The 23,903-nt window shown below is 34.3% G+C and overlaps 1 protein-coding gene across 1 annotated transcript; it reads right to left on the bottom strand.

Annotated features, from left to right (window-relative positions):
• Window positions 1–42: 42 nt before the first annotated feature.
• Window positions 43–23,087, bottom strand: LOC105632355 (tRNA/rRNA methyltransferase (SpoU) family protein). The gene is made up of 35 exons (XM_089720055.1): window positions 22,626–23,087; window positions 22,140–22,233; window positions 21,539–21,633; window positions 20,919–21,439; window positions 20,593–20,803; window positions 20,154–20,465; window positions 19,800–19,953; window positions 19,563–19,700; window positions 18,381–18,462; window positions 17,046–17,332; window positions 16,818–16,931; window positions 15,615–15,874; window positions 14,500–14,748; window positions 14,248–14,400; window positions 12,813–12,950; window positions 12,448–12,684; window positions 12,007–12,134; window positions 11,432–11,555; window positions 10,492–10,653; window positions 10,189–10,336; window positions 9,979–10,079; window positions 9,535–9,687; window positions 9,181–9,228; window positions 8,734–8,841; window positions 7,341–7,415; window positions 6,016–6,066; window positions 4,909–5,052; window positions 4,692–4,822; window positions 3,781–3,868; window positions 2,509–2,568; window positions 2,210–2,441; window positions 1,538–1,689; window positions 1,343–1,413; window positions 691–847; window positions 43–415 (listed from the first exon to the last, which is right to left on the bottom strand). Exons 1-35 carry the CDS (start codon window positions 22,800–22,802, stop codon window positions 251–253), a joined length of 5,520 nt encoding a protein of 1,839 aa, XP_089576181.1. The 5' UTR covers window positions 22,803–23,087; the 3' UTR covers window positions 43–250.
• Window positions 23,088–23,903: the final 816 nt, after the last annotated feature.

Below are 23,903 nucleotides of genomic sequence, written 5' to 3'. Positions count from 1 at the left end.
TTAATAGTCCATAGAACGAACATGAAATTCAACTCAAAAGAATTAAACACGAAATTCTTTGGTTAAGAGAACCATTGGTGCTTCGATTCAACAAAGAATACAGCCTCATCAGATATTACAACATTGCAACTCAGAAACATTAAATACATAAATTACAGAAGCAATAAAGTCAGCCTGTAGCCACTGAAGGTATTGTGAAGATACGCTGCATATTGTATATTGCAAGGAAACTCCTATCTAAAGCAAAGAACTATTGAAAACGTTGTTGTCGAGTATACTCCCAGAGAGCAATGGCTCCACTGACATGAACATTGAGTGACCTAACCACTCCCAGTTGTGGAATCTCAAGGCAAGCGTCCAGTATATGGATTATATCAACAGGTATACCCTCCTTTTCACGCCCAAGAACCAGGACCTTCACAACAAAATAAGCAAGCTTCTTATATATTTCATGAAAGAATTGTCAAGAATGTGAAAGAAATTATTCAACAAACAGTGATACACTACATACATGTAAAGAGAACATCAACCTCCCAACCCCACCTCATCAGAAAACATGATGGAGTCATTCTTTCTCTTACTCACAAACATAAATTCCTTTATTTATTTAAGATGCTGCATAAGCAAATTATCTTTCCTTGTCTTGTCTCCTAATCAAGGAATTTACAGGTAAGTTTAAGAGTGACTTACTGTTTTCTTAGGAAAGGTGTACTTATCAAGCGGTACACTATTGGCTGTTTGCTCCAATCCCAAGATAGAGAAGCCTTCTTGCTTCTTTTTCTCGAGGAAGTGCTTCACACTGTTTACTGGGACTTCTATGATGGGAACCCACTTCTCCGCTGTCACACTAGAAAACAAAATGCATAAAACTAATAAACAAAACTGCCCTTATCAATTTGCTACACATCTGTTGCAAGACATTCACAAACAAGAAAAATCAATTGTTATCAGTCTTATAAGTCATTAAACGCTCTATGCAAATTGGCAGGAAAGGGAGTTGGCCAATGTTCAATATTAAGAGAGGAGAGGTGAGGTAAATCTGGATCATGATTAATATGGCTTCAATGACAGACTATGATCCAATGAATTTGCACTCCAACTCTGGAATTGTGATACCCTGATCCAAACCTCTTAGTTGTGTTATTTTCTGTGAATAGAACCTTGTGTTGACTATTATAGAACCCAATTTGACGGAACTTTAATGTGCATCTCCGTGTCCAAGGTCAGTACTTAGGTACAACACAGTTTCACATATTATCATTCTGGGCTAGCTTTGTAGAATACAATGTAAAGTCAAATGTGAAGATCTAAAGAACAAATGGCAGCGAGATATTATCAAAACCTGATGAGTTGGAATTGTTTGTCATTTAATATGCTTGCATCTGCAATGGCCAATCCCGATGCCTTAAATACCTGCACAGCAGAATAATTGGCATGAAGAGAAAACAAATAAAATTGCTAAATTGCTTCAAAAAGAAATGCAAGAATCACCTCAGAGGTATACAAGTACTCGTATGAGCACCTAACTAATGCATACCTCACATGTCCGTGCCAATCCAGCAAGGTTGGGAATTCGATCGAGGAATGATGCCACAAGGATAAAATGTTGTCGACTTGCTTTCATTCTTTCCATTGTCAAAATCCTAGATTGAACTGACTGATCTAGAAGTTCATCCTCCTTTTCTATTTCTGCATTCCAATAGACAAGAATCAAATACAGTTATCACAATCTTCAGCAGAAAAGACTTTATAGTTTTGGCACAAGGTTGCATTCTTAGCATGTTTCCTGAAGCCCAAGCTTTTGAGATTAATAGTTATTCTTCCAGGTATCAGATCATGGTCTGCCTAAGTCGTAGGTTTTATTCTCAGAACACTTAGCTACACCCTACTCCAAAACTAGTGGGGACTGGTGTACCGATAATTTTCCACCATCCCAGCCAGTCAGCTATATATTAGCAGTCTCAGGTAAAATATTTTTTTCAGCCTCTTACTTTTGGGTTTTAGTTCTGCTTTGGACTTGCTGTGTATGTGTAGGGGAAAAGGTGCAAGTGGAAACAGAAGTAAAAAGGTCCATGCATATGATTATAACATCCGTGTAAGAAGATGAACAAATTGCAGAAAGTAAGATGAAGTCCACCAATTAGTGCAGCAACAGTAGAGCTTAAATATCTGCTTTTCAAACTTCCAATTGACTTCTAAATATACGTACCCAACAGCTGTTTGTATCCTTTATTGCTTCCCAAAATGGAACTGGAATCAGAATCTTCTTTCTCATGTTTGGCAGGAGTAATTTTTTTCTGAAAATCTAATGATGTTTCTTTATTTAGTTCCCCATTAGGTAATGTTCTCCTGTAGTTAGCATCTGCATCAATTTTTAAGCTCTCATTCTTTATAGTTACAACATCCTTTGCCATTGAACATCTGAGTTCTTCCCTTACATCCTGCAACCCTGTAAAGTAAGATGCTAGCTACAGAATAAAAACCATTAAGAAAAGATAGTGCACATACGTTTAGAAAATTGAGCACTTCCTCCAAGAGGGATGTTGGAACACATTCAAACTCAAGCTCCTTCAGCATATCAAAAAAAACAAAAAAAAAGAATTCAGAAGCCTAAAAGTCACTTATATGAATAGAAAATAAATGCCATCTCATCAAATGTATGTCACATGGAGAAAACAATGAAACATGGCAATTAATTTAGCTTTCATCTATAGGAAATCAGAATTTAGTTTTAGAGGGTTCAGAGCAAAATATTAAAAATGAACTATGATTAACCATTCAGAAATGAGAAGAAAGCTAATAATGAGGAAAATAACATCCCAAAAAGAAAAAAAAAAAAAGAAAAAGAAGATTTAAATTGTGAAAGAGGAGACCAGAAGATAAACAAAGAACCAGTGCAGAATATAATGAAAAATATTATTAGAATGTCACCTAGTATAAGTTTATGTGCAGGCCAAAAATAAAACATCAAAAAGCATTCCAAGCTAGCAATATTAGCAATCACATAAGTATTACCTATCATATTAGCAATCAATGAAAGCTACGCAACAATTAGTACATTTCACCAAAAACACTAATGATAGGACAAAAAGATATACCTAATGCTAGATTTTCTTCAGTCAATGCATTCTGGCAAATCAAAATGAAGGAGCAAAAAGATTTTTAATAAATGTAAAATTCTTCATTTCTGAACTACAAAAATCACGCACACATGCATTTGATATTCTCATATAATCCCTCATATTCCAGCAAAGTGAATGTTTTTACCGAAAGTCGAAACAGCTTCGTAACAGGTTCCTGGTTCAATAATCTAAATTATTTGACTGGCTGATATTCTATGTCAAAGAATTAAAAAATAATGTTTAGAATTAGCTAAAATAGTAAACCATTTAAACTAGAACTTACATAGTCTAATTTTCCTTTTTCATTTAAGCTTTCTAATCATTACATCATTTTTAAAAACATCTGGATTTTTAGTTTGGTCTGGTTTCTGTTTCTCTCTGAGCCAGTCAACAAGTGGCCTGAACTGGACCAGACTGCTAGCCAGTTCCCAATTCAACCAGTCAAACTTTCCAGTCTCATTCAGTTTTCAGAACATGCGACTTACAACTTTCTCAAGGAGCCATGTTCTTTTCTACTTAACAGCATTGTTTAGTAATAATAGAGTGTTCTCTGAAATATACAAGCATGTCAATACCATAAATAACAATGTGAAATGCAGTTTATGATTTTACTCCTATGAGCATAATACAAATTCAATCAAATGAAACAGTCATTGACCTCGACCCGGTTTACAAAAATTCCAGCTGGAGTACTGGAGATAATGGGATTGTAGGCATCAAGATATCCTTCCATTGATGCTCGTAAGCTGAAAAACAAAATGAGCAAACGAAACAGATTAGCACCTCTAATATCATTAAATAGACTAGTAGATGAAGGATGTAACTCACTCACTGTTGAGTATCCCTAAACTCGGATCACACAAGTGACAATTAATAATACATAAATATTCATAATGGTTTGATGACTTTATACTTTGCTACAATCAGCCAGAAATCACAGAAGGAAGACGTAAATTTCCACTAACGTCCAATAAGCAGGATAATATTTAAATGTCAGCCTGCTCAATATGCTGACAAAACTTACCATAGTTAAATGAAACAGTTGAACTGATTAACTAAGTTACAAAAATTATCAAAGTTGAATGAAACAGTTCAACTGAAGTATTAATACGAGTAGCCTAACTTTATTGGCTCTATCAGAATTGCTCTTTGGAAAATCTTGTGTTGTTCAAAATGGTTAAACAGAATGACCTCGTACTTCACATGAATACGCACACCCCTATAAGAACAAATAAAGAAAAACAAATTTCCAAAATCTCTAATGGCCATGCTGAAAGTCATAAGCTAAATCAATTTATATAACCCTGCTAATGTACCCAGTTTAAAATAGGATCTAGAAAAAGTAGCTACTTCAGATATGAAATATAACCTGATAAATCAAAGAAGAATACACAAAACTGTTAAAGAAAAAAAAGAAAAAGAATAGATCAAAGCATCAAAGGTATTATTTATTCTATTAGGTCATCTACAAAAAATGGAACCTGTGTATATGGGTTGGAGCAATGATAGATTCTGTGACAATGTAATTTTTTGAAATGTCATATCCCAGAATGTAGATAGATATCATACCGCCTACAATCAGGGTTCTTTGCAAGGTATAATTTCATATCTTCAAAGCACTTCTTTTCCAAAGGGATGGTTTCAGAGGCTCCAGAGTCCACCAAAGAAAAATATTTAGAAAAAACATGGTAGACTAGTAACTGCAAAAGATATCACAAAGATATTTTAACCTTAGACAATGAAGAGAATTTATATTGGTGAAAAAATGTATAGCATCAATCAGTACCTGAGTAAATCCTCGTAAGCTGTGGTGATGCGAGGTTAACAATGGGACTATAGGAGGGAGTAATTCATCCAAATGACTGGATAGAAACCTACTAGATGAGTGGAGAATGACATTAGCTGCTATGAACACATAGGAAGAGAGTGCCTGCATTTGACATATAGATATTTAAGACAAAATTTAGTAAAAGGCAATGAAGTGTGGCCAATGCACAAAACAGAACTCATAACAAGATAAAAGCTCTGCGAAAATAAATAAAAGATAAAATCTATATCAAATTCTGTCCAATTAAGTGAAAATTAAGTATAAAAAGGACACCCAATTATTATCATGCCATGACGTAACTCCTCTAATGGAGCTGCAATTCAAACTGAGAGAAATTAAATTACAAAATCAGAAAAGGGCAAAATTCAGAAAAAACAACTCTCAAAAGCATGTTTTCTTTTCATAAATGCTTTTAATTTTTAAGGACTATAGCAACGGAGTGAAGGGAAGAGTCTGAGCAACAGAGCCTCATTGCTGTATAACTTTCTTCCTTAACCTATTTCAGAAAAAGTTATACACTAATGGGCTCTGTTGCTGTCGACTCTTAATCTTCACAAATTATAATGTTTCAATGATTTAACATAATCAGGAAAGCCAGCAATGATTGGTTCTCATAATCAGATTTAACATAATCTTCAAGAGGTAGTAATGAATATCCGATCTTATGGAAAAATTTAGAGTGGAACACGACTAAGCCAATAAGAGAGCATTATACTGAACAAGTGACAGTATATACTACTACTCCCTCTGTTCCAAAATATAAGTCGTTTTTAGTTTGTTATTTTGTCCCAAAATATAAGTCGTTTTGTGTATTTTAAAAAGTAATAAATGATGTTTTTTCAATGTTGCCTTTGTTTACACTAAATACAACAAATACTTCATAAGCAACTATTGATTTTGAGATAAAGGATAATTTGGTCAAATTACCCTTTAATTTGGTCAAATCTAGGAGAATTAATTGCTTCCTTAATCCTTGTGCAAAAACCTTAAACGACTTATATTTTGGGACAGAGGGAGTAACATCCAATTGTAATCAAAATAAAGAGAACTCGAATATATGTTTACCTGTGGCTTCATGTCATAATCCCGTAATATAGGAACCAAATGTTTCGCAACCTGGGATGAAATAAGGTCAACAAATTGGACTAAAAGAGAGACATCAAAGAAAACCCGTGGATAGTAATTAATTTGAAAAACTACATAATTTGGGGAAGCAGTAGTTTCAGGACAGACTCCAAAATATGCTAATCACAGCATAGCATAACAGTTGTACAGAAGAATTGTGAAACATGCATTTGACTTCGTAAATCACCACATATGACCCTTGATGGTCACAAAAATTCACATGGCTCATAGGTCAAGTTGACTGTTGAGTTAAACAGTTATGGTTTGAGAAGAAGGTGAAAATATACAGCGCGAATTAAGCATCTATCATTAGACACTTTCGCTATCTAGATGTCTATCCGTATTCCCAGCTACTATTGTAGTTCAATAAAACTGCTTTTTGTAGTTTCCCAATGCCATCTCTAAAACTTATATCTACCCAGTTAGATGCATCCTTTAACGAATTCATACTGAAGCCACCATTTTTCTGCAAGAAGGCCCCAAAAAACCAGTCTCAAGTATGTAAAACTGTGTTATTTGGCATGGCACTAATCTAGAATCTAAAAAATTTAGGCTTCAACTCATTTGATTAACTTCTTTTTCTTTTCTTGGCTTTCAGTTGTTTTTAGGCCTTTATTATTATACAGTACAATAACAAAAGACGAAAGAAAGTTTATTAATGAAGCCTTCATTATTGCAACAAGGCATTAGCATTTCAACAGCAGAGAGGGATGTCACATTTTTTTATAAGCACGAGGAAATAGCTAGAAAGCTGCCATTGAAGGTGTCATAAAGAAGATAGATATGCAGCTTACCTTTTTTTTTCCATGTTGAATTGGGAAGGTAGATCAGTTTCTCTTTCCATCTAGTTATTGATATTAATTACCGAGATAGTGAGGCCAATTTCCTAGGTTATGCTTTTATCTCTAGGTTGGCTCCATTTTTTTGTATCTATGCATTTTCAGATTTTTCTTTTTTAAAATAAAATTCTTTTCTTATACAAGTAATCAACATAAAAAGAAAGTGGCTATGCAATATTACTACAGTCAACTATCACAGGCTCTCATTCCACTTCCATTCTTATTTCCAGTTCATCTATGCTGTGACTATTAAAGTTCATATCTGTTATACAATTTCTCTGTACAAAGCCATGTCCCCCTTGTGCGTTTTTCACTAAATTTCTTCATTGACAAAGAATAAAAGAAAACTTTAGGAAAATTTGCCAATATAACCCAATTATCCCAAAAATGAATAGCGTGAATTTCTCTCAATGTAAAATTTCTTACCAATGATGGGAATTTTATGTAAATATTAATTGTGAATGTCTCCAAATATTGTCGAACAGCAGGCAAGTTGTTTCTCTGCAAAAGACAGAAAAATAGTTGGCTTCCACGACAATAAAAATTAAAACTGAAAAAACATGGTAGCTGCAAAGTTCAGAATATCAACAGGAATATCACAAATATAATTCTCTGCAGTCAAATAAGCAATAGCTGCCAGGTTTATCATTATTGCTAAAGCTTCCTTTTTGGAGGTCATGGGTTTTCACAGACCCATAATGTTAATCCAATTTTTTCTTTAGAAAAAAAAAAGTATCAAACTTTAAAATTATGGCATTCCACAATTAGATAAACCATGTGGATTCCACTCATATGAAGACATGATCATTAATATACAAAAATATTTGGACTTAATAATAACCTAATTGTATCTAGTAAGGCCAACTGACAGGTCCATGATGCTCATTATTTTCTTTAATAAAGAAAGAATTGTCTATTAGATAAAGACAAAAGAAAAGAGTAGAGATCCTTCGATAAAAAATCTAAGCCAATACTTGGCCTCTCACCCAATCCCTACTGGCTATTGTATATCTAAATCTACTAAAGAAATTCTTCCAGAAAAAATGTTATCCAAATACAAATAGTTATCCCACATAATAATTTAGGTGGCAAATGATGGTTCCGTAATCATGTGTTCCTTGAAATTCATATGCACGCCAACCCCTAAATCCTTAAGGTAACCAGACATGAATGATCAATCCAGTCAACATGAGAAACATGTATTTGCTCAAAACTTGTCATGCATTTAGCAATGAACAATGAAGTTTTAATATTTGAAAGAGGGGAGAATGAAAGTATAATTGCAACAATCTCAAAGGATCTATTGCAAATTTTACTCCTTTTTTTTATTTTTGTTTCCGAACAAACAAATAGACTACCCACCACAGATGAAAAAAATATTTCTTGTTTTGAATTTTATTCTGAATCAGTCTTGCCAAACATTCCAAAGAGTACACGCAATACTAGAGAAGTATTGCATTCAAGCATAATAGTAAAAGATCTAACTGATTAATCTCACAGAAAGATCTATCAAAATTACTTGCTACATCGTGTGTGTGTGTGTGCGCGCGTGCAACAGAGAGACAGAGAAGAAAGAGAGCACATTGTTTAGAATGGTTATCTCTTGCCACATAATTTCTGCTCAAAATTACAAGTGCATAGCAAAAGCTCAGAAGTCTGGATATAATAATTTGGAGAACTAATGAAGAGAAAACTGAGACAGTTCTAAAATGCAAGGCCAAATTGCTTTGCAACCAAACGAAAGTTCCAATTTTATAATACATAAATTGATTATGGGAGAGAACTAGCAGATGATGACATGTTATGTAGCAATACTTACATAAAGGGCAATGTGCAAGCAGCCAGTAACTTGCTCAACTATATCATCAGTTACAAATCGTGACAAAATACATATCATTTGCCAAGCACGTATTTTACGCCTATGGATCTGTTGAAAATAGATGTGTCAATGATCAGTATGGTATAATAGCACAGACCAAGAGAGTAAGGGATAGAACTAAATATTTAATTTTGATGAAAAATAACTTCTCAACCATTCAACTATTCACGACTTTTTTATGAGTAAACATACAGTTAAAAAATGGCAATTTAATAATGAACTTGTTAATTGTATCACAAACATAAGAACCATAACTAACTGATAACTATCTATTACTTTTTGCCTCAGTAGTTTCTATTTTATTTTCCATATCCTGTACTTGCATTAAAACAATTGAAGTTCTTCACTGTTCCAAACTTTCAACCATAATCTCAAGTTACTACTCACCCCACTGTACTTTTTATACAACTCCTTTGCAAGATCTTTGTCGTTAACCTGCATTAACCATATATTCAAGACTATTATATCAATTGTACAAGGAAATATGAGATATCCTATATGAGGAGACACATAGCATCACTTTAACAATTTAAAGAATTGGTTACCCATTGAGAAGTATTTACAAGTATGATGACATGAGCATAATTACAATTAGTTACAAAAATAAAAGGTATCCATGTCTGTATATAATAACATAAGATATCTAAACAAAGAACCAACCATATGCGACACTTTTTTTTCAAAAACTTTAGACTAGCCAGTTAATATACTCTATAGTTCTGGTAAGAATCTAATCAGTACCACAGAATGAAGAAGCTCTAGCAGAAACAATTTGCCAGATTCAATAGCAGCACAATAATCTTCATTTTCATTTGTTGACCCCACCAAATCAGCCAGCTTGTAGAATAGAGCAGCAACAGAGACACGGGCATATAATTCCGTATTGATAAATGCCTATGAGAAAAGATACGAATTAGAAACTAAATACCCATAGCTATTTAGAAACCCACTTTCTATGCATTATAATCACCATAAGCAAATTATTACTAATATTATTGATATACTACTTTCCATATATACCATATTAGTCAATGTGAAGTCAAACACATTCAAGAAGTCAATGAAGATATGAAAATATTTTTTGCTCCAGAAGAGTTGAACTACTAGAAGGCAGCCAAAGAAGACTTAATTTTGTAAAAACTGGAAAGCCGTCAAAAACCTGTTTGACTAAATTGGATATCTTACTTCAGTCAGCTCAGAATCTGGGCTTTTAGCCAACAATGAAACTTCAATCCTTGCCTCACGGTTTTCAGTTAGTTCAGCTTCAAAATCTTCATCGAATGCAACTGTAGGAGAAAATTCCATTATTGAATTTGAAATAACTTTAACATATACAAAACAAGGAAAATGAAACTACTCATATGTATGACACAAGAACAGAAGCATGTAACACACCGGAACCATAGAGTGTAAGAAGCTTTAGTTCTTTTATGTAGTACTTAATTATCCTTGGATGTGAAAGCCAGAGCCCTGTCAAATGCAATGCTGTAAGGCGAATTGTGCGGGGACTTTTGGTACCTTCCTCGAGAATATTTTCAACAAACTGCAGCAACAATATTGTTAAGAGATAATAAATAATGTTAGCTGAACAAAAAAAAAAACAACTATCAGCTATCCTCATGAACTGGACCATATGTAGGTCATCACAAGGAAAATATGATAGTTGCATTCACAAGCAGAAGCAGAGGAATAACATACCCACTTCAGAGGTCCAGGTACATTGTTAATTAAATGCATCCCCTCATCAGCAAACACAGAAGTATGTAAGGCAGAAGACAAAAGTGCAGCAATAGATGCAACCCTCCGCTTGTTGTTGCTGACATGCAATATCCAAGAGGAACGAACCAAATGCCACATCATCTACATTTAGAATTGAGCCATCCATGATATGTGAAAAATTCAGATTCTCTATTTGTGCAAAACAAAATATGCAGAAAGAAGATAATATACAAAACTTATGGACAAATCATGGATGCTATAGAAACTTCATTATCTCTATATTTTTCTCACAATATACAAAGACTTCATCTATGGTAGAAATACAGTGCCAACCAGTGACTGTATTTTGGCCTGACATGATCATGTGGCAACACTTAAATGCAACATAACTTTTATAAAAAATCAGCAATATATAGGCTGAGAATTGAAATAATTCATCATAAATCCACTAATACTCCAACTGTAGTCAAATGAACAAGCAAACCAGTCTACTTGAAAGTTGCATTCTACAGTAGAATTCTTGTGCAAATAAACTCTCATTTTAGCAGTTAGGCTCAAAACTCCATGCAAATGAATATTATGTTTAGAAGCAGTGAAATATTAATTGAAATTATATTTCTGAAAATGCCTTTCATTTTCAAATAACAGCTGTCATATATTAAATTTGAAAACTTTGTCAGCATTATGCCTTTCAGTTTGGATGCTCCATATATCCAATTCCCGTTCCCCTTGAATTTTAATTAAACATTAGGGGCAGATAGTGGTATGGACTCAGCATAACATGACACTACCTACATTAGGGCTAGCAATATTCAAAACCATTTAATACCTTGTGTCAGGTATAATTATACTCACAACTAAATCCCACTATAACATACTAAACAAACACAAACATACGAAAGGAAAGTACAAGACAAACCTGTGAATCCACATCATTGCATGATGAAACAAGTGAACCTGAACTTTCAGAGGACAAGAGCCCCAAGGTCAATCTGATGGATCTCAGCATTGGCAAAACAGAACTTTCTCCAGAATTCTCAAGGCTGCAAAAATATGAGAGAAAATTTGTGACAAATAAGAATCTATGTTTCCAATATTATATTATCATAATGCAAATTCAACTAGATGTCCACTTGTTTAGACGAGTAGACAAGGAAACTTCACGCTATCAGCATACCATGACTCCATTATCAAAGGCCTCAAAGACTTTGAGCAACAACTCATTTTTATGCTAAACTACTGCAAATCTAATACCAAAGAGGCTTGGGGAGAGAGGCAACAAGCATTGATTTCTTATTAATAACTAGAAAAAAAAAAAATCTTCTAGAAATTATCAATTGAGAAGCATACGGCAAATCATTGGAAAGGTTTCGAGCACAGCCTCATCAGCCTAGTCAACAATACCATTCTGATAATACTAAAATTGCACTCATATAATGAAAATGAAAACATACTCAAGAATCTCTAGTTCAAGTAAGTCATCTCACTTCTCACCTTTCAACAAGATCACTAAAAATGTATCTGATTACTGCATCTGAGAAGAATGATCTATTATCCTCTAAATGAATCCCATTCTCAACAGCAGTTTGAGGAATGGATAGCAGAGATTCTAGGCATAGCCACTGTATCAGTAACAATATATCAGTAGGTACTCTCTTTTAATCAAATTAATGGCATTCAGAATTTATCGTTAGAATGAAAAGAGAATAGGAGATATACCATTTATCATATTAATCATGCCAAAGAAACAACTTTCATATATTCACAGCCAGGTAGAAACTGAACAGCAAATTACACTTACCAAGGTAAAGTCTATTCATAACCGCAACTACCTTATCCAGTTCAAGATAAACAATGGTGACAACTAGTACCAAAAAAATTTCAAGCACCAACCAAAAACTTGAAAATGAAAGATAAGAATCACAGATAGATTACCTTCCAATTCAGTAACACCGCTCTTCGGGTTCGCACCAATACTCCAACAGCAAGAAGATTATTTATATTTTGAAGGAAAGACAGAACCAACTGATCTAAGCAACTGCCTTCTGCAGATGTTGATGATTTGTCATTTTCCATAATAAGATCCATAGCTCGTGGAGAGAATGTAGAGGCTATAGATCTGAGAACCGGAACTAATGCTTCATATGCTGCTAGACAAATTTCTGCTCCATTCTGTTCTGGAACACTTAGATCAATTGGTGGAAGTAGATCAAAATGAACTAAAAGAATCTTCCAAGTATAAGACTGAGGAACGAACATGCCAACATTTTGCTAAGTAAAGATAATCATTTACAACACACCTCAGAACCACAAGTCGGAGATGAAACAGTCTTCCAAAAGAATTGCCACATAAAAGTCCAAGCAAACTTGAGATGAACATCACTGGTAAACTGTGCACACCATGACATGATAGATGCAACTGCTCGGATTGATGTTATCTACAAGGGAAAAGATAACAAATAATGCATGCATCAACGAAAGCATAATCTATTATAATAGATTTCCAACTAAGAAAAACAGGCATATCGCAATTCTGGAAGAATAGATCACCCAGAGGAACGAATGCCAAGATCTTAATGTTTGAGAAATTATAAATTAGGGAGGGAAATAAAAGGAACTGAAAGCACACATAGTGAACTGAATGGCCCAACACATGTAGAGATCGTACAGCAATTAGACTAATAGTGACCGTCCTCATTAAGATTAGATGACCAGAAAATAACATAACAAAAAGGAGGAAGGAAATGAATAACAAAATATTTTAATTAAGCATCACGATAGAGGTTTAGTTGAACAAGAGGCACATATATCCAAAAAATTTTTCCAGCCAATAGTGGCTGTTCTCTGATAGATGATCCAAATCCAACCTAAAATGCAATAAAACTAGAGCATAAACAAATAATGAAGGTTTATAGAATAGCTAGTTAGCTTAATGGCAGCTTCACAAAAGCAGCAACAGATGTGAAAATGGAAAAGCAACAATAATTACTATCATGCAAAATTAATAAGAAATTTACAAGAGATTCTTATGGACAATATCATTGGCAACACAACAAAGAAGAATACCATTTTGTTCCTGTTTATATGTGATTTGTATATGATAGTAATATATAGCTTATATCTCTTATCTTCTGTACTTTTTTTGCTGCGAAGTTGATTTATGCTGCTAGCATTGTTGATGCTTACACTTTATCAACAGGAATACAGAAAATTAATGATCTTTTGCTGCTTTACAATGTGATTAAACATACTTTTCATGAACTGCTTGTGGTTATGGCACACCTAAGTTATCCTTTTAAAATCCAAAGCATCTAAAGTCAAAACAACTGTTTAATCCCTCTATACCACTAGGGGTGAGCAGAAATCAGTTAAAACAGACAAAACCAAAGCAAACGAACCTAACCAACCAGCTTGATTCAGTTTTTATTAAAGCAGAAAACCAAACCGAATTAAGCCTAAAAATAAGTCAAAAACAAATGATGAAGAAACAAAATTTCAGCTATTATAAGATACAACCATACACCAAACAACGTGTGTATAAACTCATGGAAAGAGGTAAAAAGCAGCCTAGAATTAGCATAAACATTATCCGAAAGTTATAACACAGCAGCAAAAGGGTTAAATGTGCATTTATATCTAATATGTCAACAAAATAACCGGCTTTTTATAAATATATATATATATATATATATATATATACAAACACACACACATAAACATATATATAAAACATACAGCTTCCAACACAGCAGTTGTGGTTGAAGATGAAAGCCGACGTTGACTTGGACCTCCAAGTTTTCCTCTCACAGAACTGGGAAGACTTGTGTCCCTGGCAGTGCTAGTTAAGAAAATGGAACAAGATGCACAAGCAAAATTGACCAGATCGTCCTTCAAGTTGGAAAAAAAAGAGAGAAAAAGACTCAGTTCCATCAATAATAAGTTACATAGAGTCATACACCAAGTATGTATGTGTAGTTAGCATAGTACCAGTATTGACAGAAAAATATCAGACAATTTTCCATTGATTATAGAAGCTTCTGCACAATCCAATTGATCCACTGTCTCAAACAAACTAACTTTGGGTTTATTTCTAATTCTGATACCATTGTCAAGTGCTTTCTCCTGCATTAGTTGAATCTCTGCAACCAGATTAATGGTAATGACAAAAAATTTCACAGGTGAACAACCAACACGATTGAATTCTTCACAGATGTTAACCCCATACTTGCGAATAAACTGGACAAGCAATTCAAAATAAGAGTCAGAATAGACAAAGTATAATGAATAAACGATAAACTTTTACCAACAGGAAAATTCCAAATTTTCTGTAGAATACCATATTATCAAATAAATGGCCAACAACATATGAATCAGTAGCTCATAGTTCAATTTAGCTGGCAGGATATATTTGTCCTGATTTCTCAAACCAGCAACTCCTTTCTTTCCTTCTAATTTAATACATTATACATATAATAAAAGCATATTTTCCACCTATGTTATTTGCAGAAATACATGAAAAACAGCTCAGGTAAAAAAGTCCTCATTAAGCAATCAAACAATAGCACCATCTTAACAGGAAAAGCTTTGCAAGAAAAACTAGGTCCTTGATATGCAATACTGCAAAATAATATCTAACCAGAGTATGCTTATTCTACAAGCAAAAAATAGCCAAGAACAAAAAGAAAGTTGCTGACACAATAACACAGGAAAACAGCATAAAGATAATTGGAAAAAGTTCTACAGAAAAAGGAACAGGATGGGGTGTGTATGTGTTGTGGGAACATGTTCCATTAATTGTCTCATTTCGAAGAAACCAGAGTTTCTTATAATTATTCCATTTCCTGCAAAAAAATGTGATATATCTATCTAACCGTCTATTATTCACAATCACCAATAAATTTAAAACTGATATTTCCATGCCCAAATTTATAATTATCATACCAATTATCATCAATATTTCCCATAATAACATCTATATGCTTACAGATAAACTAAAATGCCTGAATATATAATTAATACTATTTTCTACATATTGACTTGTAGGCTGGGAATACCACATAAGATAATTAATTAGAAGAAAGCATTAGAAGGTAAAGGCAAACCGTGAATATAGGCCCTAATTGATCTTCCCCCTTGATTACAAGAAATAGCATTCTTGCCCATCTTTTTGCTTCAGATTCCCATGCATCCAAGTCTTCGTCATCAAAACTAACAAAAGTGTCGACAAAAACTTGGGAGCTGGTAAACCTTTCTGGGAATTCCTGAAGGCTTTTCAGAAGCTTAATCTGATTACTATTGTTATTAGAACTGTAAAACTTATCACCCCCAAAAAGCCATTCTTGCATTTTTTCTCTTAACGAACCTACAATAGAGAGAGACACATAAAGAGGGAAAAAACAAAGATCAATAAGAAAATCCTTTGCAGCAGTGAAGTCTGTGTGTGTGTGTGTGTGTGTGTGTGTGTGTGTGTGTGTGAGAGAGAGAGAGAGAGAGAGAGCGAATTGAACCTAAATTAAGAGTGCAAAAGTTCTCAGATACAACAGAAGACCAAGAAGTCGTACTAGTGGAATTTTACAAAATAAATTTTACCAGCAGTAACTCATGACTTGATTTCACAGTACCATTACAAATAAGGATTTTTATTCATTACATGCTTCCATAGCAGCAGTATACAGAGCCTATATAGGGCAATGTGATCAGTACAATAACCTTATAATCATGAAATCTGTAAAGGAAATATATATAGATTGATAGCTTCATATTTCATCACACAAGTGCATTACTCAGTAAAAAACAGTTGATAGTTCCATACTTCAGTAAAAACTAAAAATTAGTTGTTCACCCCTCCAGGAAGCATCTCAGAAACATAAGTGTGTGTTTCCTATAGAGTGACTACCTGGCCTATAATACAATAATTAAGGGTTCAAACCATCAAAATAAAATTATATATTCCTTTACAGGCATCAGCCCCTAATCAATAGGACTTCTCTTCATCAACAAAACAGAAAAAAGAATAACAAAAATCATGCAGAACTTGTTAGAGAAGGATTTCATTGTCACAAAGCAAAATAAGTTGCAATTATATTTATTCTTAATGGCAAATTTAGAAGGAAAGAAAATAATCAAATACAAGGAGAAGCTACAATTACGACAGGGTTCCCCGTTGGGCCCAAGTGAAAGTACAAAATCATTAAGAACAAAAAGAAAGATAGGAGATTAATAACAAAAAATATCCAGATAGCAAACCAATATGTTAGAAAAGCATAACTAGGGTCAGGAACCCTTGTATAATAGCTATTCCTTACCCCCATAATCAGTAAACTCCCGTGGCAATGTTGAAACAAAGTGCAAGAGAACCTCTAGTGGCACATTGAATGTACTGACAACAGAAGCAACAGCCTCCAGAACTTTTTCACACACTGAAAATGCCAAAATTGGAATCAAAATAATATGCAAATGCCTTTCATGTTGAAGTGTACATCTTAAATTATGGAAGCACATTATCATAATCTAACCAGATAAGGATTAGAGACCTCGAAGACGATAATTAGGGTTGAAATGTTGTTTGCTGCTCTCAATGACAAATCTCAAAGTATCCAATAAGTCTGTTTTGTCGAGGTGGTGAATTTTGTTTGAAGAAGATTTCAACTGAACTGCATTAGGAGAAGCATCTTCGCTCCATTCAACTTCATTATCATCCTGTATTCCTACTCCGGAAGCAGCTGAAGCAATACATTCAGCAAGACCCATTAATCCAGCTCTACCAAAAGACTGATGTTTAGCAATCAATGCTAAACTATGCAAAAAGTCAATTCCTTTCCTGTAACCATATGAGATCAATTGCATACATCAGCCTTTCTGTTTCAAGAAGCATTTTTTAGAACAAATCACTCCAACAGAAATTACTTGCACCTGTTGCCGGATGTCGTCATTACTAATATTGTCCAATCTTGTATGACAACATATCCATTTTAATATCCACATTTCTATAACATTCATCTTGTAAATATATCAGACCTAAGGGTTCAACATTCGCTACCATATAACATTGTTGGTCTCACTATCATTCTATAGAATTTGCCTTTCGCTTTATTAGATATTTTCTTATCACATAGCATACATGTAGCACTTCAAAACTATGAAGTTTCATAAATAATATGAAGTTTCATAAATAATAATAATAATAATAATAAATAAATAAATAAATAATTTAGAACTTTCTAATAAAAAGCAGGTACATATAGCATCTGTCACTAAAAATGGAATAGGTTTTCTAAACTTTGCCCGGTATAGGTGGGTTCAGGGAAAACGAAAATTCTTTTGATCAAAAGGAAGTTGGGAACAATACATACTATCACTTGCAGAACCTGACGTGTAGTTTATCCAAACTCTGCTTTATCCTTCCGATTTTCGTGTTAGACATTAGACAGAAACATATCTTCGAGTGTTTTTAGTGTCAGTTATGAAGATTTTTCTTATAGCTATTACATAAAAGAATTTGAATATAATTGTATATTACATAAACGAATTTGAATATAATTGTAATAGTTTAACATATCATTCAGATTTCTCCATAATTAGGCATGAAGTTGCCTCTTAAAATTGAAAATTGAAGATGATCATTTTGAATTAAATTGTTTTAAGAAGGCGACAACATAAAAAATACATTATGAATTCAATAAAAGAAAAATGTTTCAAGCTTGGAGCAGGCAAGGCAGAGGGAGAAAAGTGACAAGGAAAAAATTACTTGGCTGCCAGGTTGTGGGACAGTGAATGTTTAGGGATTGAAAGACCCGATTCACCTTCCCCACTGTCATCTCTAGCAACAGGCTATTGAAAATGAACTCATACAGCATGCAATAGCATACCTCACATTTAGATGTCTTGTATATTGATATAGAAACTTGGCTGCTCCTTCAATAGTCCTTGAAGTGTAAACTCCTTTTACACCTAAAAGAAGAAAAAGCAAACATGTTGAAAATCAATTGAATGAAACATGATATTTCCAACTAGTCTTTTTTTATCATGAAATCACTGAGAGTGAACAAAAGCATCCATTAATTGCTCTCATTGAAAGGTATACTTAATGGATAAAAGACAAGGACAAAATTTAAACTTCAACAGTTAATATTTGTAGAATATTTACAAAATTTTATGAAAAACTAAACGAGCATAAAATACTAGGACATAGTTTAGAAAAATGGCTAATTTAATTGCCTCAACTATAAGAATTGATTCGTGAGCCACCAACTACAAGTTCAGAGAGGATGCCCTCCTCCCCCTACCATCAGTGGAGGATTCTAAGGTTTTGATTTCTGATCAGTTGTTTCAAAAGCATAGCCACTCACACTGCGTTCTAACTCTTATTTTTTATTGAATGAAAAAACAGAAATTTATAGAAGAGTTTGGAAAGAAGGATTAGACGTAGAGGGTAAGTTATCCTCCTAACATTCACTCATAAACACACACACGCACATACACACACACATAAGCAATTAATAAAAAGCAACTGATTCTACTACTCCCTATACATCCCAAAAAATCAGCTGCATCTTAACTCCTTATACATTTCCCTGAAACCTCCTCCCTTCCTTTTCTCCCTATCTCTCTCCTTCTCATACACAAACCAACTAAGCATTGGCCACGCCATCACCAACCTACCCCACTGCCCTCCGCCTCTCCCCCTCCCTGTGGCAAGTGGCGACACACACAAGCACAAAATATGGAACTTCCAACCCAAAACAGTTCTGTCTCCATTAAATAGACTATATCATAATGAGCTACTATTAAGTTTTGCATGTGGTACAAACCAAAAGAATAGTTTAGAATTAATGAAACCCAACCATTTAATATAAATTATGTTATAAAGCTGCAAATATCTTTACATGTGAATCAACATAATAGATCTCAAAAGAAAGAGTCTTAAAGTTTTAAAAGAATATTCAGAATTTGTGAGGTTCCTTCACAAATAAATCATAAGAATTTTAAGTTATAATATTCTCAATACTGAAAGGCTAAAGCACTCATGACCAAACAAGTTGAGAGCATACCAAAATCTTTGTGGTGGACAGGGTCATTTAATCCTTCAATAAATGGACCAAGAACAAAACTTTCAGGCACTGATTTTGCAGCATCACCATACTCCATCCACTCAATGCCCAAAAATGACTGCATGATCAAGCACCTAACTGCAATATGGACAAAAGAACATTTATCACTAGATTGGGGGGAAGTTTATATGAAATAATTGATCTGACAACACCTTTTTGCTAAGAAGCACAACATACCTTGGGGATTGTCATGACGAAAACCCAGTTGCCACAAAATTGTTAACCAAGTAAAAACTTCACCTAAATCTTCAACCTCACTCTGGCAAACTCTCCCACAAATAGAGCTCGCGAAATTATCACGTGATACTGAAAACTGAAGCAACAAGGTTATCTGCATGCAACCATTAGTAGTTAGCAGCCATATTGTTAAATTCGCTGCTACGGCATACTTTGTTTCACTAGGGAGAAGGAGGCAGAATTAATAACAAAGATCTATCCCAATTAAGATGAAAAAAATTTCCCTTTATCCAGATAAGAGATTCAAAATGAATTGGTTAAGAAAATGAGTGATATGGGAAGCTGATTAAGCACCTGATGATCCCAGGCAGCTTCTACCAGATGAGTACCATACTCTTCAAGCATCTCATATTGAAGTATGAATGCCTCCCACTGCTGCTGAATGTCTAAGGGAGAATCAATTGAACTACAGATTTCCCCTACACCCAGTGATTTAGCTTCCTTGTTAGCCCACATTTCCCTTTTTGTCATACCATGAGGGACTGAATGTTTCTCTCGTGATTTCTTCTCTGGAACAAAAGAGTTGCGCTGGCCCTCTTCACTTATTTGTAGTACTCTTTTCAATATATGTAATGATTGCTTCCTCACTAAGCTTTCCTCATCAACCTGACAAGACCATGACCATAAATGAACACATTAAATCAAAGATGTATTTCAACATGATTATGAACTGCTGAGTTAACAAGCATATCATTGTGAGAAAAAAAATTGGGGAGAAGTTTTACTCAAGTACCAGGCCCCTTTTTATTTCAACCCAAAATTCTCTTTCAGCTCTCACGTCAAATTCTTCTGCTCTAACACTTGCATCAGCATTCTGACATCTCTCCACACGCGAGAGGAAGGACAAGTATAGAGAGAGCACACAATATGCATCTCTTCTCTCCAAAGGTCCGCAAGACAGCAGTGATTTGCAGCAATTCCATATTTTCTTAGAGAAAATGTGTCTGGAACCATTCAAAAGGACTCAGTAGGGGAGAATAGACAAATGAAATTAGACAAGGTTTAAGGTGAAATTATAAAACAGTAGACATATGCAATCAGGCGAAGTAAAATCATAACCTGGAAAGAACACATGCCCTCCCATCAACTGAGATTTCCAAAGAGTGATGTGAAACAAATGATTTAAAAAGGACTGGGAGAAGAAAGCTAATAGCACAAGACCGGTGTTCCAAACTTCGTGAAAATAATCGCTCACTCATATTGCAAAGATCCCAAAGCAATTTGCTAAACAACTGATCCGCATAACAAGAGTCATTTTCCAACATTGATTCTGTAGTTGAAGCTGCCTGGAAACTTTGCAGAGCAGAATCTAGTATTAAGGTTAAAACATGGCATGATATGGAAAGTGGAAATGACCCAGATAGAGAGAGGATAAACTCTTTATCCAGATTCAAATTATCTATCATGCCATCTAAACCTTGCAGAACTGAATACTGATCCCATTCAAAGATATCTGATTCTTCATTTTGAGACATACCTACTGAAAGACCAGCTGATCTCAGGAAAAATGGCACCAATGTAGCTTCTAAAACACCCCAAGAATCAGTCACGGTCACAGCATTAAAGAAGGACTCTACGATCTAAATGAAAGTATGCAACAACATAGGCAGTTAGCAACAGATAGATGGAGATGAAATGATAGAGAAACAATAACAATACTAATACTAATCATTTTTCACCTGGTTAAGCAACTCACGCTCCAATACATGAACCATCTTCATCAATGGAATAAAGCATCTCCAGATAAATGACTGCATGCTATTAGGATTAATCCCTGAATAGAAACTTTAATCAGAAATAAGATATATATGTTCAATAATAGCATACACTCATCCATGAAAAAAAGGCATTTTCAATGGACAACCCAAATTCAAATAACAATATTGTAGTAACCAAAGATTATATAAGGTTATTAAAGTGGAAGGGTGCAATTTTCTCCCTTATTGGGTGCATAATCTTATTCAAGCATGCTTCTCCAATATTATTTTTTTGCTCTTTGTTTGGAGTGTTTGTACATGAAGATGATATGATTGAGACTGTGATGGGGAGTCGACTTTCTCAAGTGTTAAGAGGGATTATCTAGCTATCAAGATACGGTCTATAACCTTAAGTCTGGAGGGGCTGGAACTTGAGAATTTGGTCTATAAAAATATTGCTCCAAGACAACTGATTGCATTACAGATTATCCAGTTAGGTGAGAGTTAGTGTCTAAGACTAAGGAAGAAAACACAAATGAAAGGGAAACTCAAGTTTTATACTGGACTAAATATCAAAACTCACCAAGCTTCTTCAAAAGGTGACAAAGTGCTCCCACAATTGACATAAGAAAGTCACAGCAACCAGAATCCAACTTCTGGTCCTCCTTGATAAAATCCTACCAAATATAAAGCGTGAACTTAACTCCAAACAAGTATTTAGTTACCAAGAAACTTAAAGGGGCATAGGAGAAACAAAATGAAAATGGAAAAAAGAGTACTCGACTTTTAAACCAATAATTCCTTTTTTCTTGTGTGATAAAATAAGTAGATTAAAGTGATTAGCTCACTGCTGTTATTTCCATATCCCCAGGACTCTGAAAGTTGAATTCCCATAAAATGCAGAAAAAATGCATTTAGTTTTCTGTTTTAGTCACACTACTCTACAAAATACTTAAAATACTTGATGAAAGTGGTTTCCAAGCCATTTCCTTGGAACCAAACAAAACCGAGTGAAACCAATTCAAACAAGAACAAACCGAAGTCCCTGTACAAGTAGTGATAAAATTACCTTGCTGAGATTAGGAAAAGAGTCAAGAAGGGAATAGAAAAGTGAAGCTGAAGACAAGCCTGTGGATGCTAAAATGCAATCAAGCATTGGTGGGATAGCTGGCAAAGGGACTTGTTTAAAGCTGCTTGAGAGAGAAGAGACTATGAACTCCATTGAATTGCTCTCTGCGGCACTCATTGTCAAAAAAATCAAGTGAGAGAGAGTCACAGCTCTCCCTTCCACTATTTTTCTTCTTTTTTTTTTTTTTTTTTTTTGGTGCAATAGAAGTATGAATTGAAGATGTTTGATTCAAACGCTCTCTGATAAACCCTAGCTTTTTATTTTATTTTATTTTATTTTTCTCTCCTCAGTTGGTGGTCTGTTAAACCCTAGTTGTCACTAGATTTGTAACTTTGCAATGGTGCCCTTTTGATTTGTAATATTCTGTAGAAACCGTCTTCCTGAGAAACGACTGAGGGAGAGAATCAGACTCGGAGCAAGCAAAACGGAAAATTTTCGGTCCTTTAAAGAAGCGACAGAAACTTTTCCCTGCCCCATAAGGACAAGCCCAATTACCCAGTGCAAGACCATGAGCCTTAGCCCAACGGAGGCCTGTTCTTGATGCACGTGACACTACGCATGTCTGGGTGGCGCCAAATCAATAATCTGTTCGACTTTTTTACAAGTATTCTTGATCAGCTTCAAGAATTGGTCCAAGCCCCAGCAGAATATATTTCATTGGGTTGATGTTCAATCAAATGTTTTCAAATTCAACCATAGAGAGCTCTCAAAAGACTGGCTGTAAAATTCTGCTGGAGAAATAGGGAGTGCAATATCTAGACTTTCTGTACTTTGGCTCTTATTTCAGTCAATGCACGTAAATAAAAGCGAGCCAGTTCGATACGTGGTATGAATTTTGTTATAAAATAAAAATGTTTAACACGCATTTTCCCCTCTTGTAATTGGATTAATTTTGTATTAATTGATGCTACAAGCATGAGCAGAGGAATTACATCTTTCATTAAACTTTAACCAATTAGTTTACTCGATTCGTTGCATTTCAATAGTTACAAATAGACATTTTACTTTGTTTTAAGTGTTCATTTAAAATTTTGAGAGTATATTATTTTTTTTTCAATTTTACCTATAATTATTAGGTGTTTGTTAGCAAAATTAAATGGGGAGCTTTTAAGTTTAAGAACAATTTAGACATTCCATCATATATTTTTAAAAAATCAATGTGTTCCAATCATTTTTTAATCTTTGTGAAAAGATTAAATATTGCTATTAAAGTGGAAC

This window comes from Jatropha curcas, chromosome 4, assembly GCF_041381405.1.
Source record: "Jatropha curcas cultivar XTBG-Jc1 chromosome 4, XTBG_Jcur_1.0, whole genome shotgun sequence".
In the NCBI taxonomy this organism is placed as follows: Eukaryota; Viridiplantae; Streptophyta; class Magnoliopsida; order Malpighiales; family Euphorbiaceae; genus Jatropha; species Jatropha curcas.
This window is presented reverse-complemented; position numbering and strand designations above follow the sequence as displayed.